Source organism: Malania oleifera, chromosome 2 (genome assembly GCF_029873635.1).
Source record: "Malania oleifera isolate guangnan ecotype guangnan chromosome 2, ASM2987363v1, whole genome shotgun sequence".
In the NCBI taxonomy this organism is placed as follows: Eukaryota; Viridiplantae; Streptophyta; class Magnoliopsida; order Santalales; family Ximeniaceae; genus Malania; species Malania oleifera.
Genome location: NC_080418.1, coordinates 57,241,870 through 57,255,542, shown reverse-complemented (window position 1 = coordinate 57,255,542; position 13,673 = coordinate 57,241,870). Strand labels below are relative to the sequence as shown.

At 36.6% G+C, this 13,673-nt stretch overlaps 2 protein-coding genes across 2 annotated transcripts in view; one reads left to right on the top strand and one right to left on the bottom strand.

The window, feature by feature from the left end:
* The window catches only part of LOC131147606 (multiprotein-bridging factor 1a), a 38,409-nt gene extending 29,818 nt beyond the window's left edge, over positions 1-8,591 (top strand). The window contains exon 4 of the mRNA XM_058097106.1: positions 8,194-8,591. Coding sequence (XP_057953089.1) covers positions 8,194-8,313 — 120 coding nt within the window. The 3' untranslated portion in view covers positions 8,314-8,591. The remainder of the gene's footprint in view (positions 1-8,193) is intronic.
* Positions 8,592-8,856: 265 nt separating this feature from the next.
* LOC131147605 (phospholipase A1-IIdelta) lies at positions 8,857-10,136 on the bottom strand. Its single transcript, XM_058097105.1, is given in 8 exon segments — positions 8,857-9,045; positions 9,047-9,097; positions 9,099-9,515; positions 9,517-9,597; positions 9,599-9,683; positions 9,686-9,842; positions 9,844-9,885; positions 9,887-10,136. Coding segments are annotated over 8 exon segments (1,209 nt in total). The 5' UTR covers positions 10,109-10,136; the 3' UTR covers positions 8,857-8,891.
* Positions 10,137-13,673: the final 3,537 nt, after the last annotated feature.

Below are 13,673 nucleotides of genomic sequence, written 5' to 3'. Positions count from 1 at the left end.
GAACTAGAAAATGCTAATGGAGGAAAAATACTTAATGCCTATGAAAAAAAAATGAGGGAGGTATTCAAAATAGTAATATTTGTTGTGGGATTAAACTTATGAATCATAAAGTGAACCATGTAAAGAGTAATTGAACAAAGACTGGGGTTAGAAATGAGGATTTTAGAAAAATAATTTGGTTTTATGCTTTGGAGGTTGATTATAGAAGCTATATATTTTTTAAAAATATTAATGGAAAAGTTTAGGAAAAGGAAAGGACTTGCGCATGGTTTTATTGACTTAGAGAAAGCCTGAGAGAAGGAACCTAGTTTTTTTTTTTTTAATGTGAGTTATAGGAGAGAAAAAAAAAAAAAAAAAAACCAAGAGGAATATGCAGTAGATATATTAGTGTCATTAAGGATTAGGGTGATAGAGTAATGACTAGTGTTAGGAGTATAGGTGGAGAGTCTAGGGAATTTCCAGCACTTGTACATCTAGAATTTGCGTTAAGCGCTTTTTCTTTTTGCATTAGTGACCTTGGAATCTTGGAGAAAAGATTGAACTTGATAAGAAATTAATAGCACTAGTAGATTTCGATATCTTGAATCTATTATGCAAGTTAGGAGAAATCAAAATCAAAGAAGAAGATGTAGGATTTATATCCCAAAGGATATGTCCCACATGAATGATATGGGTCCCACATGAAGGGTATATGCCCATATCCTAAAGGATATTGAATTGATGTATTTATGGGTTAACATGAAAGGATTAGCTTATAATTAATGAGATATTAATGGTGGAAGTTGGAAGGTTATCCCTATACACAAATTAGCTTCTGTTATGGGGAGAAGCTATAAGGCAAACTAAAGGGGCATGCTATACATCAAGCTAAGCTAAGAAAAGAAAGGTTAGTAGAAAAGAAAAAAGGAGAGAGGTTAAGCTCTCAAGCTGAAAAGTGAAAAAGCTAAGGAGGGTAAATTGAATGAAGATGTTAGCTGCAAGTAAAGTAAAGGAAGGCATATAGAAAATTGTCCTCTGTCTGCCGCTACTCTCTGATCATTAGGAAATCCCATAAATCTGGTGTAGGAAAGAAAGAGATCGAGGAAAAGTTGGAGAAACAATTTCTACGATCTTCTCTGGGTGTTCTTCTTGGTTAATTTGGCATGGCTGATTCCAGTATGTAAAGTTTATGTTAAAGTTTATTTATTTTCCGCATAAAGAAAAAATAGGTGTGAAGTTCATGATAGTTGAAGATCCTGTTGGCTGTATTGTATTTATAAAAGTTTTCTTACACGTGGTATCAGAGCCAAGTTCAAATTATCATTAACTTCCTTCATATATAGATCGCTTATGGTTATACTTTTCGATCTGATTATGGTTTTATGGATAAAGATTATGGTTATGTTGGTTTTCTGGAATCAAACTGAAAATATGTGTTTACCAACTTTTTTTTGGGATGATTATGTGGTTGGAAAATTATATTTCTGGAATTCTGGGGTTGCTGTTGAACAACTCGTCGATCAATCCACTAAGGTCACTCGTCGACGAGAAAATACCGAGGCTTTATTTTTCTCAAACAGTGCCTTGTCGACGAATCCCCTGATTTCGTCGTCGAACAAGTGTTGAACACTCGTCGACTAATGTGTCTACTCGTTGACGAGTCTAACGGGCGGATTGGCGCTTTTCCCTAGGAAAGAAATACTGATATGAGCCATTAAATAAAATGCGTGCAAACCATTCATTGCTTGATTAAGGATGGAACATTAATGTCCTATAATGGTAAATTATCTGCTGTAAATAATGGATAAATTTTGCTGAGTAAGGTATCAATCAATGTTTCTATTATGGTTAGCATGTTGTCACCAAAGTGATCTTGTTGAGAAAAGTTGTAAATGTTGATTGAAATATAATCTTGCAAAAATTATAACAGAATGGTTATTTGAATATTATGGTTGGCCCAAAGGTGCACCAACTTTTAAATAATCATTGAATTAATCAGGATAATTGAAAGAATGGTAGTGAGATTGGGATGTCTGCCCAAAGGTGATAGATCAATCAAACTTTATAAAGGTTATCAATTATGCCTGGATGGGTGAAAATCACCAATAAATGTAAAGTGTTAGTATATTGTATAATTTGATCCAAAGATTGAATGCAATTTACTAATGAATTGTTTTAAACTCAAAGCATTAATGTGTGTGAGCATGTTGTGTTATTGCAGTGTCTGTTCCTGTTTCATTGCATTCGTTGGCTTCTTTTGTTCCGATCTTCAATGGGACAAATTTCTCTAACTGGAATGAACAGATTTAGTTTCACCTTGGCGTTCTGGATCTGGACTTAGCTCTGCGAATGGATAAACCGGCTGCTATTACCGAAACCAGCAGTTCGAAGCAGCAAGCTTTGTATCGGTCAGGGAAAGGTCGAACAGATTAAGTATGATGTTCATGTGGATGTGTATAGCAAATAATATCAAATCAACACTTTCTCAACTAGATAACGTAAAGGAATATCTTAAGGCTATGGAGGATAGATTTCGTTCAGTAGATACATCCCTTGCAGGGAGGTTAATGGCTGAACTGACCACAATAAAATTTGATGATAGTAGAGGGATGAATGAACATGTCCTTGATATGACTAATCTGACTACTAGACATAATACTCTAGGAATGAATGTTGATGAAAGCTTCCTTGTTCAGTTTATTCTAAATTCTTTGCCTCCTTAGTACGGGTCTTTTAGATTCACTATACCACAATTAAAGAAAAGTGGAATGTGAATGAATTGGCAAGCATGTTGACTCAAGAAGAGGCAAGACTTAAACAACAAGGACAACATTCAATTAATGTCACGAGTCATGCAGTTGGAAGTAAAAGAAAGAAATCAAAGAAAGGTTTAAAGAAAGATCCGTTGAAGGTAGCGGGTTCTTCTTATGCTAATGAGGCTCGCAAGAAGGAACATTATCAACCAAAGTGTTACTTTTGTTGTGGCTATGGGCATTTAAAGAAAAGTTGCCTGAAATGTAAAGCTTGGTTTGAAAAGAAGGGTAAGTTTTTAGCTTATGTATGTTTCGAATCAAACATGACACACGTTCCTTCTAACACATGGTAAATTGATTCTAGTTCTACTGTTCATGTTTCCAATTCGATGCAGGGATACCTTACGATTCAGAGTGTAAAGGAAAATGAACACTTTATAGTTTCGGGGAAGGAAATCAAGTGCCTGTTATGGGTGTTGGAACCTTTCGGTTGTATCTAGAATCAGGTCATTGTTTAGACCTGCTTGATACCTTTTATGTTCCAAATATTTCTAGGAGCTTAATTTCCATGTCCAGATTAGACAATGATGGTTATGGTTTGTACTTTGAACATAAAAGTTTTCATCTAATGAAAGGTGACTTATGTGATGGTTCTGGTATTTTGTATGAGGGACTATATAAATTTAATCGTAATGAAAAGTTTGCTGAAACACTCCTCACCCTGCATCATAATGTTGGAACTAAACGTAGTAGAATTAATGAAAATTTCTCTTTCTTGTGGCATAAAAGACTGGGTCATATGTCCAGAAAGAGAATGAAGAGATTAGTAAAGGATGGGGTTCTTACAAACCTTGATTTTACTGATTTCGATGTATGTGTTGATTGCATTAAAGGAAAGTAAACTAAACATACAAAGAAATAAGCCACAAGAAGTGGAAATCTTCTGGAAATTGTTCATATTGATATATGTGGACCTTTTGACTCACCATCGTTAGGTGGAGAAAAGTATTTTATCACCTTTATTGATGATTTTTCACGTTATGGTTATATCTATTTGTTGCATGAAAAGTTTAAGGCAATATATGGTTTAAAGGCATATATTGCTGAAGTGGAGTGACAATTAGATGGAAAGGTGAAGGTCATTAGATTTGACAGAGGTGGTGAGTATTATGGTAGGTATGATGGGATTAAACAATGTCCAGGACCATTTTCTAAATTCCTAGAACAAAATGGTATTTGTGCTTAGTACACAATGCCTGGTACACCTTAGCAGAATGATGTGACTGAAAGGCAGAACCGTACTCTTATGGAAATGGTTAAGAGTATGTTGAGTAATTCTTCAGTACCCATTTCATTATGGATGGAAGCCCTTAAAATAGAAGTGTATGTGCTCAATCAGGTTTCTAGCAAGGTAGTTTAGAAAACTCCTTTTGAATTGTGGACGGGAAGGAAACCGAGTTTAAGGCACTTTCATGTTTGGGGTTGTCCAGCAGAGATTAGAGTCTATAATCCAAATGAAAGGAAATTGGATTCTAGGACTGTGAGTGGGTACTTTGTTGGATACCCAAAAAATTCTAAAGGGTATAAGTTTTACTGTCCTAACCATAGTATGAGAATAGTTGAAACCGGTAATGTAAAGTTCCTTGAAAATGGTGAAATTAGTGGGAGTGATATATCACGAAATGTGGTCATTAAAGAAATTTGGGTTCCTATCCCAATATCTAGACCTTTAACAGATATTGATGTTTCCCCAGTTATTGAAAGGTAGGATAAACATTGAACAACAATCTAGTGATGGATCACTTCGTAATGAAAATGTCACCATTGAGCCAATTGCAAAACAATCACAAGAAATAGCATTAAGGAGATCTTAAAGAGTAAGGAAACCATCTATTTTTGATGATTATTTTGTATATCTGCAAGAGGCTAATTATGATTTAGGGACTAGTAAAGATTTGGTTACGTTTTCACAAGCCATTAAAAGTAATGATTCTGAAAAGTGGATCAATGTCATAAATGATGAGTTGAATTCTATGGAACAGAATAAAGTACATCGTTGATTTGGCTGAAGGTTTTGAAACAGTTGGATGTAAATGGGTCTTTAAGACCAAACATGACTGTAATGGTAATATTGAATGATATAAAACTAGACTCGTAGCAAAGAGTTTCACTCAAAGGGAAGGTATTGATTATAAAGAGACGTTCTCTCCTGTGTCTAAAAATTAATCTTTTAGAATCATAATGGCTTTGGTGGCTCATTTTGATTTAGAGTTGCACCAAATGGATGTGAAAAATGCCTTTGTAAATGGGAATTTAGACGAAGAGGTGTATATGGATCTTCCTGAAGGTTTAATGATTGAAGGAAAGGAGCATATGATTTGCAAATTAAAGAAATCAATATAAGGACTTAAACAAGCTTCCGGACAATGGTATTTTAAGTTCTATGATACCATCATGACCTTTGGATTTAAGGAAAACACTGTTGATCGGTGTATATCTAAAGGTCAGTAGGAGCAAGTTTATCTTTCTGATTCTATATGTTGATATTTTACTTGCGAGTAGTGATCTTGGTTTATTAAATGATACCAAGAGATTTCTTTCTATGAACTTTGAAATGAAAGATATGAGTGAGGCAACTTATGTGATTGGAATTGAAATATTTCGAGACAGATCACTTGGACTGTTAGGGTTGTCTCAGAAAGGATATATCAATAAAGTTTTAGAATGATTTCATATGGCTGATTGTAAACCAACTCCTGCCCCTATTTGTAAAGGGGACAAGTTCAGTGCAATGGATTGTCCATAGAATGAATTAGAAAAGAAAAGAATGGAAGATATTCCCTTTGCATCTATTGTTGGGAGTTTGATGTATGTGCAGACTTGCACGAGACCAGATATAAGTTTTGCAGTTGGGATGCTCGGGAGATACCAAAGTAATCCCAGAATGGAGCATTGGAAAGCTTTAAAGAAAGTCTTGAGGTACTTTAAAGGAACCAAACACTGTATGCTCACGTATAGGAGAACAGATCAGTTGGAGGTGGTTGGCTACTCCGACTCAGATTTTGCTGAATGTGTTGATAGTCAAAAGTCAATGTACAGTTATTTGTTCCTATTAGCTGGAGGAGCAATATCATGGAAGAGCGCCAAACATACTATTATAGCAGCATCTACTATGGAAGCTGAATTTGCATGCTTTGAGGCCACAATTCATGCTTTGTGGTTGTGGAACTTTATCTCAGGACTTGGGATTGTCGACAGTATAACTAGGCCGCTGAGAAATTATTGTGATAATTTCGTAGCAGCTTTTTTCTCCAAAAATGACAAATATTCTAATGGCGCTAAGCATATGGAGCTCAAATATTTGGGCGTTAAGTAGGAAGTTCGGAAATAGACAGTGTTTATAGAACATATAAGGACTGAGCTCATGATAGCAGATCCTTTAACAAAGGGATTGACACCAAAGGCATTTAAGGAACATGCTGATCACATGAGTCTTTGTTGTAATCTCTAATGTATGATAGTGGATCTTTATATTTTGTTCTATAACATGTATAATGATATCAATAAAAGTGTTTTTGAACATTATTTCTGTTTACCATCAATTACGTGATTATAGTGATGAATTGCTATTAAACAGAAATGGTCTTTGACAAAGACATTACCGGGATAGTATGGTAACTTCCTATTGTGGATCATAGTTAAGTGATTTATTAGCAATTGTGGTACATGGAAAGGAAGATATCGCTCTAATGATATTTACCGCCACGACTCATGCTAATAGGCTACTTGATTATGATATTATGGTAATCTCATTGAAAGTATAAATAAGTTAATATTTTGTGCACATTATGGTTATTTGTTAATCCATATTAATATCATTCATATGGGCCAAGTGAGAGAATGTAGGATTTATATTTCAGAGGATTTGTCCCACATGAATGATATGGGTCGCACATGAAGGGTATATGCCCATATCCTAAAGGATATTAAATGGATGTATTTATGAGTTAACATGAAAGGATTAGCTTAGAATTAATGAGATATTAATGGTGGGAGTTGGAAGGTTATTCCTATGCATAAATTAGCTTTTGTTATGGGGAGAAGCTGTAAGGCAAACTAAAGGATGCTATACATCAAGCTAAGCTAAGAAAAGAAAGGTTAGTAGAAAAGAAAAAAAGAGAGGTTAAGCTCTCAAGCTGGAAGTGAAAAAGTTAAGGAGGGTAAATTGAATGAAGATGTTAGCTGCAAGTAAAGTAAAGGAAGGCATATAGGAAATTGTCCTCCCTTTGCCTTTACTCTCTAATCATTAGGAACTCCCACAAATCTGGTGTAGGAAAGAAAGAGACCGAGGAAAAGTGGGAGAAACAATTTCTACGACTTCTCTAGGTGTTCTTCTTGGTTAATTTGGCATGGCTGATTCGAGTATGCAAAGTTTATGTTATAGTTTATTTTTTTTTCCGCATAAAGGAAAAATAGATGTGAAGTTCATGATAGTTGAAGATCCTGTTGGCTGTAGTATATTTATAAAAGTTTTCTTATAGATGTAACATATAGAGTTGTAGTAGGTTGAGTAAAATAGAGATGTGATTCGGGCATGTTGTGTAGTCCTAGAAGTCCCAAGGGATGTTTTATACAGCTATAAGACCAGCTATGTGCTATAGGGATCAAAATGTTAGGAAACTAAGAACATTATATTCAAAAAGTTAAAGTTGTCGAAATGAAAATGCTGAGGTGGATGAGTGGTGTAACATGAAAAGATAAATTTTAGAATGAATATATTTACAGTGAGCTAGGAATAGCACATGTAGAATGTAAGGGAGGGGTTTGTGTAATGGTATAGGCACCTACGACATGAGGAAATGGTGCAATAGTGAGGAGTGAGCTAATTACCCTTAGTAGCAGCAGACTTAGAATGTGATAGCAAAGTTAAGATTTAATTGTCTTCAAATTGTCGGAGAAAAATGCCCAAGAATGTAGCAGAAAAGGATTCATTTAGCTGACTCCACCTAGTGGGATTTAAGGCTTGGCTTTTTATTGCTCTATTAACAACATTTTATTTAATCATCTATCTCTAAAATATCTTTATTTATATAATAAGTAATATTTACTTGATTTGTGAATTTCATTTATATTAATTGAATATGTTTAATACAAATATTACATTACAACTACTGGACTTGATATACAACATGTCTGTTATTGATGTATTTAATTTTATAATGTGTTAGTTTTAAAACCTGCATTATTATGTCTATTAACCATTTCTAAAGTTTCATAAAAGATTTATGTGTTTTACTACAAAGTCTCCGTCATTTTCTAAAATCAAAATCAAAACAGATATTGAATTCAAAATTTTCATTGAGATTTTCCTATGTTTGAAGCTTCAAAATTTTAGTTGAAATCAAAATTTAGGACCTAGCATACAAGTGGACCTTAATAATATTCTGGACATTCTTGGCAGATGATCAATGAGAAGCCTCAAGTAATCCAAGAGTACGAATCTGGGAAAGCTATTCCAAATCAACAGGTAATTACCAAGCTGGAGAGGGCTCTTGGTGTGAAGCTGCGTGGAAAGAAATAGAGAAGAAGCCATGAGAGAGGTGGCAGTTGATGATGTATGGTTAGTGTTAAGGGTGGTCTTGTGCAAGAACTTGTATGCTAATGCTTGCGTCTGGATTGGAAAAAATAATGAAGCCGCAAAAACAAAAACTGAAAGTGGATAGAGTTATGGTTAGTGTAAGAGTGTTCCTAAATGTATGAGACCTTGTATTGTCTTTGAGAATGTCTCACCGGATTGAAAAATTCACCATCTGCACTTGTGAATAAATATAGACGTGCCACCTGTTTAGTTTGCTTGTATATGTGCTTTGGTTTGGCTTCGTTTACTGTTAGACAGTGGTCTGTTTTTATCGACTGTTCAAAACTGAGGGCAATTCTGTTTGGCAGTGATTTTTGTCATTTTTTTTAATCTTTTGCAATATCTGAGCATTCATTAATGTGCTTTGCTGCCCTCTCTCTCTCTCTCTGCAATATATCTAATATTATGTGGGCTTTTTATTGGTTCTGGATTAGTAAAACTTCTTAAAGATTGATATTATGGATATACCAGTACCTCACAGAAATATGATTAATAATCTGCATTTTAGAGAATCCAATGGTTCAAAATTCTGGGACAGGAATGTCATCATCACATGGTTGGGTTGAAACCCACATGCCTTCTTCATTCAGAACCATACCCTTGTTCTTCACAACCCACCACGAGGTAGGAACCAAGTATTCATCCTTAGGAAAATCACAGGACTTGCTGACGAGCCATGCTCCTCTTCACCTTCAGCTCAAAGTCTCCATTGTGTCACACATGCAACAGCCTGCAAGTTGTGCCAATCCCCCGGGTATAACGAACTCTTCAGGTATGGTGACTTCCTGCTGTCGATCGGTAGCTCAATTCCTGCATATGCATAACCCAAAGGGGTACTTGGGTAGTGTGGTATATGGTAAATTACATTCTTTATATGTAAAATCCTCAGTTTTGCCTTGAGCATGTTACAGAAGGCCTTGTTCCCTAACATGGGACAGCCAAACACAAATGCCGATATCGGGATACTTTGCAACCCATTTTCTACCACATCATATGCGCTCAAAACTACTAGTGCTGCACTGAGGCTGTGTCCTTTAAACATCAAGATCAAGTTTTTTCCTATGTATGTATTCACCAGCTCCTTGACTTTGCTTAGAACTTGGTATCTTGCACTTGTTTTTGCAAAAGGAGAGTTATGATTGCTAAATTGTGAGCCAACCCTCCATGACCTTTGGTACATTGTCCCCATCATCACTGTTGTCATTCTTGTTTGTCTTCTGAATTCGGCAACCGTTTGATGCTTAACTGCTTTGCTTCCAAAACATTGAGCCATTCAAGTTGGCGAATGGTTCCACACCATGCTACGTAGATTGTCTGCCAAGGGCGCTGCTGACTTCATATGTGGTTACTGCAATGTATCCAATCCAATTTGTCTCCTTATCCCAGGCCTCAGGGTGTACGGAGTGGATAATAAATGCTTTGGATATTTCGATGCTGGAAGTGGCATATAGAAAAGCTACAACTTTGTAGTTTGGAGGCATCTGGGAGTAACACATTGTGGAAGAAGGATTTTTTTGCCATAGCGGCTGCTGCCACAGTACTTGGAGTGAGCATCACTGTCGAAGGCATCATAAGTGGCTTGGCAGAAGTCACCACACCGGAGGATGGGTTTCCGGAGGCTGAGGTCGAAGGGGTCAAGGAGGCCTTCCCATTGCTTCCTAGTAGTTAATGCCCATGTTGGCTTTGTTTTCCCAGTTTCCATTTGGTGAGGGTGGTTGTTGGAACAGGTTAAGAGCATTATGGCAGACAGGATTTTGGGCAGGGGAGACCTGCTGAAGGGGCTGTGGACTGAATTAGATAAAGCAATGGTCACATGTGACCACGAAAATAGATTGTGTGGTCTTATCAAATCTCATGTATGGATAATGTGAAGAACATGGATATTTGGCATCATCTCCTTAAGATATTTTTAGCCACAAGAAATGATGGGTGCATGCTTTCTAGTCAGGGGTTGTAATTGAAAATCATACAAACATCTAGTTTACCGTTCTATTATATAGAAAATCCAATAGGACCACTGTTCATGGAAACAGTCAATGGGCGCATGAGCATATTCTTCCTTCAGTCCGTAGGCTCATTGCTGTGCAATTTGTTGGGAGGAGTGTTGCTGCTGCATCATTCTGCGAAGTCGCAGGTAATTGATAAATTCATTACTGCATTACCTACTTCAAGCCAGCAGTTTCTATTTGCCAAGGTTCACCGGACCGTACAAATTTGACTTGAGTTGGACTTGACTACCTATGGTAATTGGGCTTGACCATCAATGATAATTATCGCATTTTTTAATCCTTATATATGAACAATGGTCTAAAAATACCTTAACAAAAAGAACATTACCCCAAAAAAGGAAAAAATGCAAGTGCTTTTGGTTGTTGCGATTGCATTAGTTAATTAGTTATTGAAGAATGGTGGGGAGGACCAATTAGTTTTACACCATGTGTCATTCTCTTGAATAAGCAGTCTAAATTCATGATATATTTATGAAAATTTCATATTTTTTTCTACGGTGCATGCATTCGTTAACCTTTGAGAGCTATATTTCATATATTTTCATGTGATATTTTTAAATTATCATCATTTAAGAAAATACTATATTCATAAAAACAAATTCTATGACCAAGGCTTCTTCTAATCATAATAAGTATGTTTTGAGTCTTTTATTTTACAATAATTATCCTTAGGATTCCTTTAAAATGACATTAATCCCCTGTTATAAATATGAAGTCAATTTCCATATTGATTGGTCGAGATGGGGCTGTAATCAGATGTTCGAGGTTTGGTGAATGGTGTAAAGAAGATTCCAGTGGGATGTAATAGCTGCGCCTGTAAGTCTAAACAACCAACTGGTCTCATGGTTCTTCAGATAGTTTTCAATTTAGAGTATTCTACTCCCATCAATCTCAATATTTTTTTACTCTACTTGCATTTTGGGATCTAGGTGTATATCAATACCTTCATATAGAGTGGAGTTCTTTTTTTTTTTTTTTTTCCAGTCTTTATTAAAGAATGTTGGCACTGCCTTAAAGAGGTTGGTGCATATTTGGCCCAAGGCAAAAAGTGACACCCTTGCTCCATGCCAATGCAAACTTTGAACCATTCTTCTCTCCTCTTTTCTCTCTATACAATGGAAACATGAAGAGAAACGAATAGCATATTTGGCAGGCTTTACTGCACAAATTATTTTGCTCTTGTTAACAACTACTTGTAAGGGTGCTTTGGGTAAATATCAAATTCTTAGTTTTGCCATGGTAAATTGTCGTTAAGGGGCTTATGTTCCAAGGTGTCACAAGTCAAGCTTATTCAGGCATTGTGTGTCGTGCCCCGAACCCAGGAGTGAATTTAAGTAACCTCACCTGTCTCTGTATCAATTAAAACATACTTGATACAATATACAAAGAGGGTCCGATCCCGTGGGGTGAACGAATGCCCTACATATATACATACAAACGTCCATACTATCCAGAATATGCAGAGGAATACGGTCTTTTATACATAACCAGTATCATACCAAAGTCTATATTATACAATCTAGGATATACATTCCTATATTACAAAACATGCCCCAGGTGTCTACAAAACTATCCTGACAATCTGGATACCAAAACTCGTACCTAGAAGGTACTAGCAGTAGCTACGACACCCTTACTTCCAGACGCTAGGATGCTACTTACCGCTACCTAAAGGCCTTGAAAAATATTGTACATACATTCGGGGTGAGACACCTCTCAGTAAGGAAGAAAACAGTTTATATCAGTGTGTGGCATACCAGTGTTATTTTACATACTTCATAACACTATACATATGATACAGTTTGAAACAATTCATACAGTTTCATACAAATACATACAGTTCAAGTATTTTCAGAAAACCATTCTAGTTCATACGATACCCAACATACCTACATACATACATACGATCAGTGTCGTCACACTAGTTCGCAACTACACCAGGTCACCTCATCTCACAGCGATTACATTGCTACATACGCAACTACGCTGCGATGATCAAGGCCCAATGGTGAATCCATTGCTTCATACGCAACTACACAAGGTCACCTAGTCTCACATCGATTACATTACTACACATGCAACTACGAAGATCTACGACTCAGGCCCAATAGTGAATCCATTGCTACATACGCAACTACACAAGGTCACCTAGTCTCACCCCGATTACATTGCCATATGCAAAACTACGCTGCGACGACCTAGGCCCACAGTGAATCCATTGCATCATACGATGTAGCATATAGCTCACACCACTTCGGTGACCAACCGGAATTAGACTGGTGATATTTCACACCCTCGGATATAGAGCCGGTCACTCTCGGCGTACGGTAAGTAGCCGCCCCTAGCCGATTTCACAAAACCTGGAATCATTTTGGAACTCAAGTTCCTATACATTTCAGCGTATGGTAATTAGCCGCCACATAGCTGTTTTACAAATATCTAGAACAAAATACATACATACAAACATACCACACTTATTTGGTTTACGAAAAATCATATTATTTACAATTGCTAGTATACAGTTTATGCAAATAGGGATTACGGTCACCTCAATAATACAGTTTTAACGCAACCAACAGTTTTCCAAACAAAATAGAGATGATACCCGAAATCCGCAATTTTCCCAAAAGACTGTAACCCGAAAATACTGTATTTTTACCCGATAGATTTCCCCAAATAAGTAGTCAAAACATACATATGATCGTAGCCTACAAGCTTATCGATCCTGATTTCAAAAATGGACTGATATAAATAGAATCCCTTTACCTTAACCCGAAAACCAACTACGAACTCTACGGTCCTCAAAACTACGAACCGAGACTCCGAAACCTACAAACCATAGTACAAAACATACTTACAATCCGTACTACTATACATATACTGAATCAGAAACGAAAATCGAGAATTACCTCGATTTTGGCCCGAAACCCGAAATCGCTCCAAACAAGATTTCGATCCACTAGAAACGTAGAGAATCTTTCCTTGATCCTCGCATTAACTTTGGATTCACGGATCCGGCAATGAATGGCAAAGAAAACTAGAGAGAGAGTGGAGGGAGAGTTCTAGAGAGAGAGAGAGAGAGAGAGAGAGAGAGAGAGAGGATTTCCAAAACTTAACAATGAAGCAAACTCAAAATATCCTTTTAAAGACCTTTGACTCGGGGGATTTCGTCGACGAAGTGGTGTCCTCATCGACGAGGTCTTCAGGGATTTCATCGACGAGGCAGCGATTTCGTCGACGAACCCTGATATTTAAATTTTCCTGAACCCTCGACCTTTTTCTCGTCGACGAGGC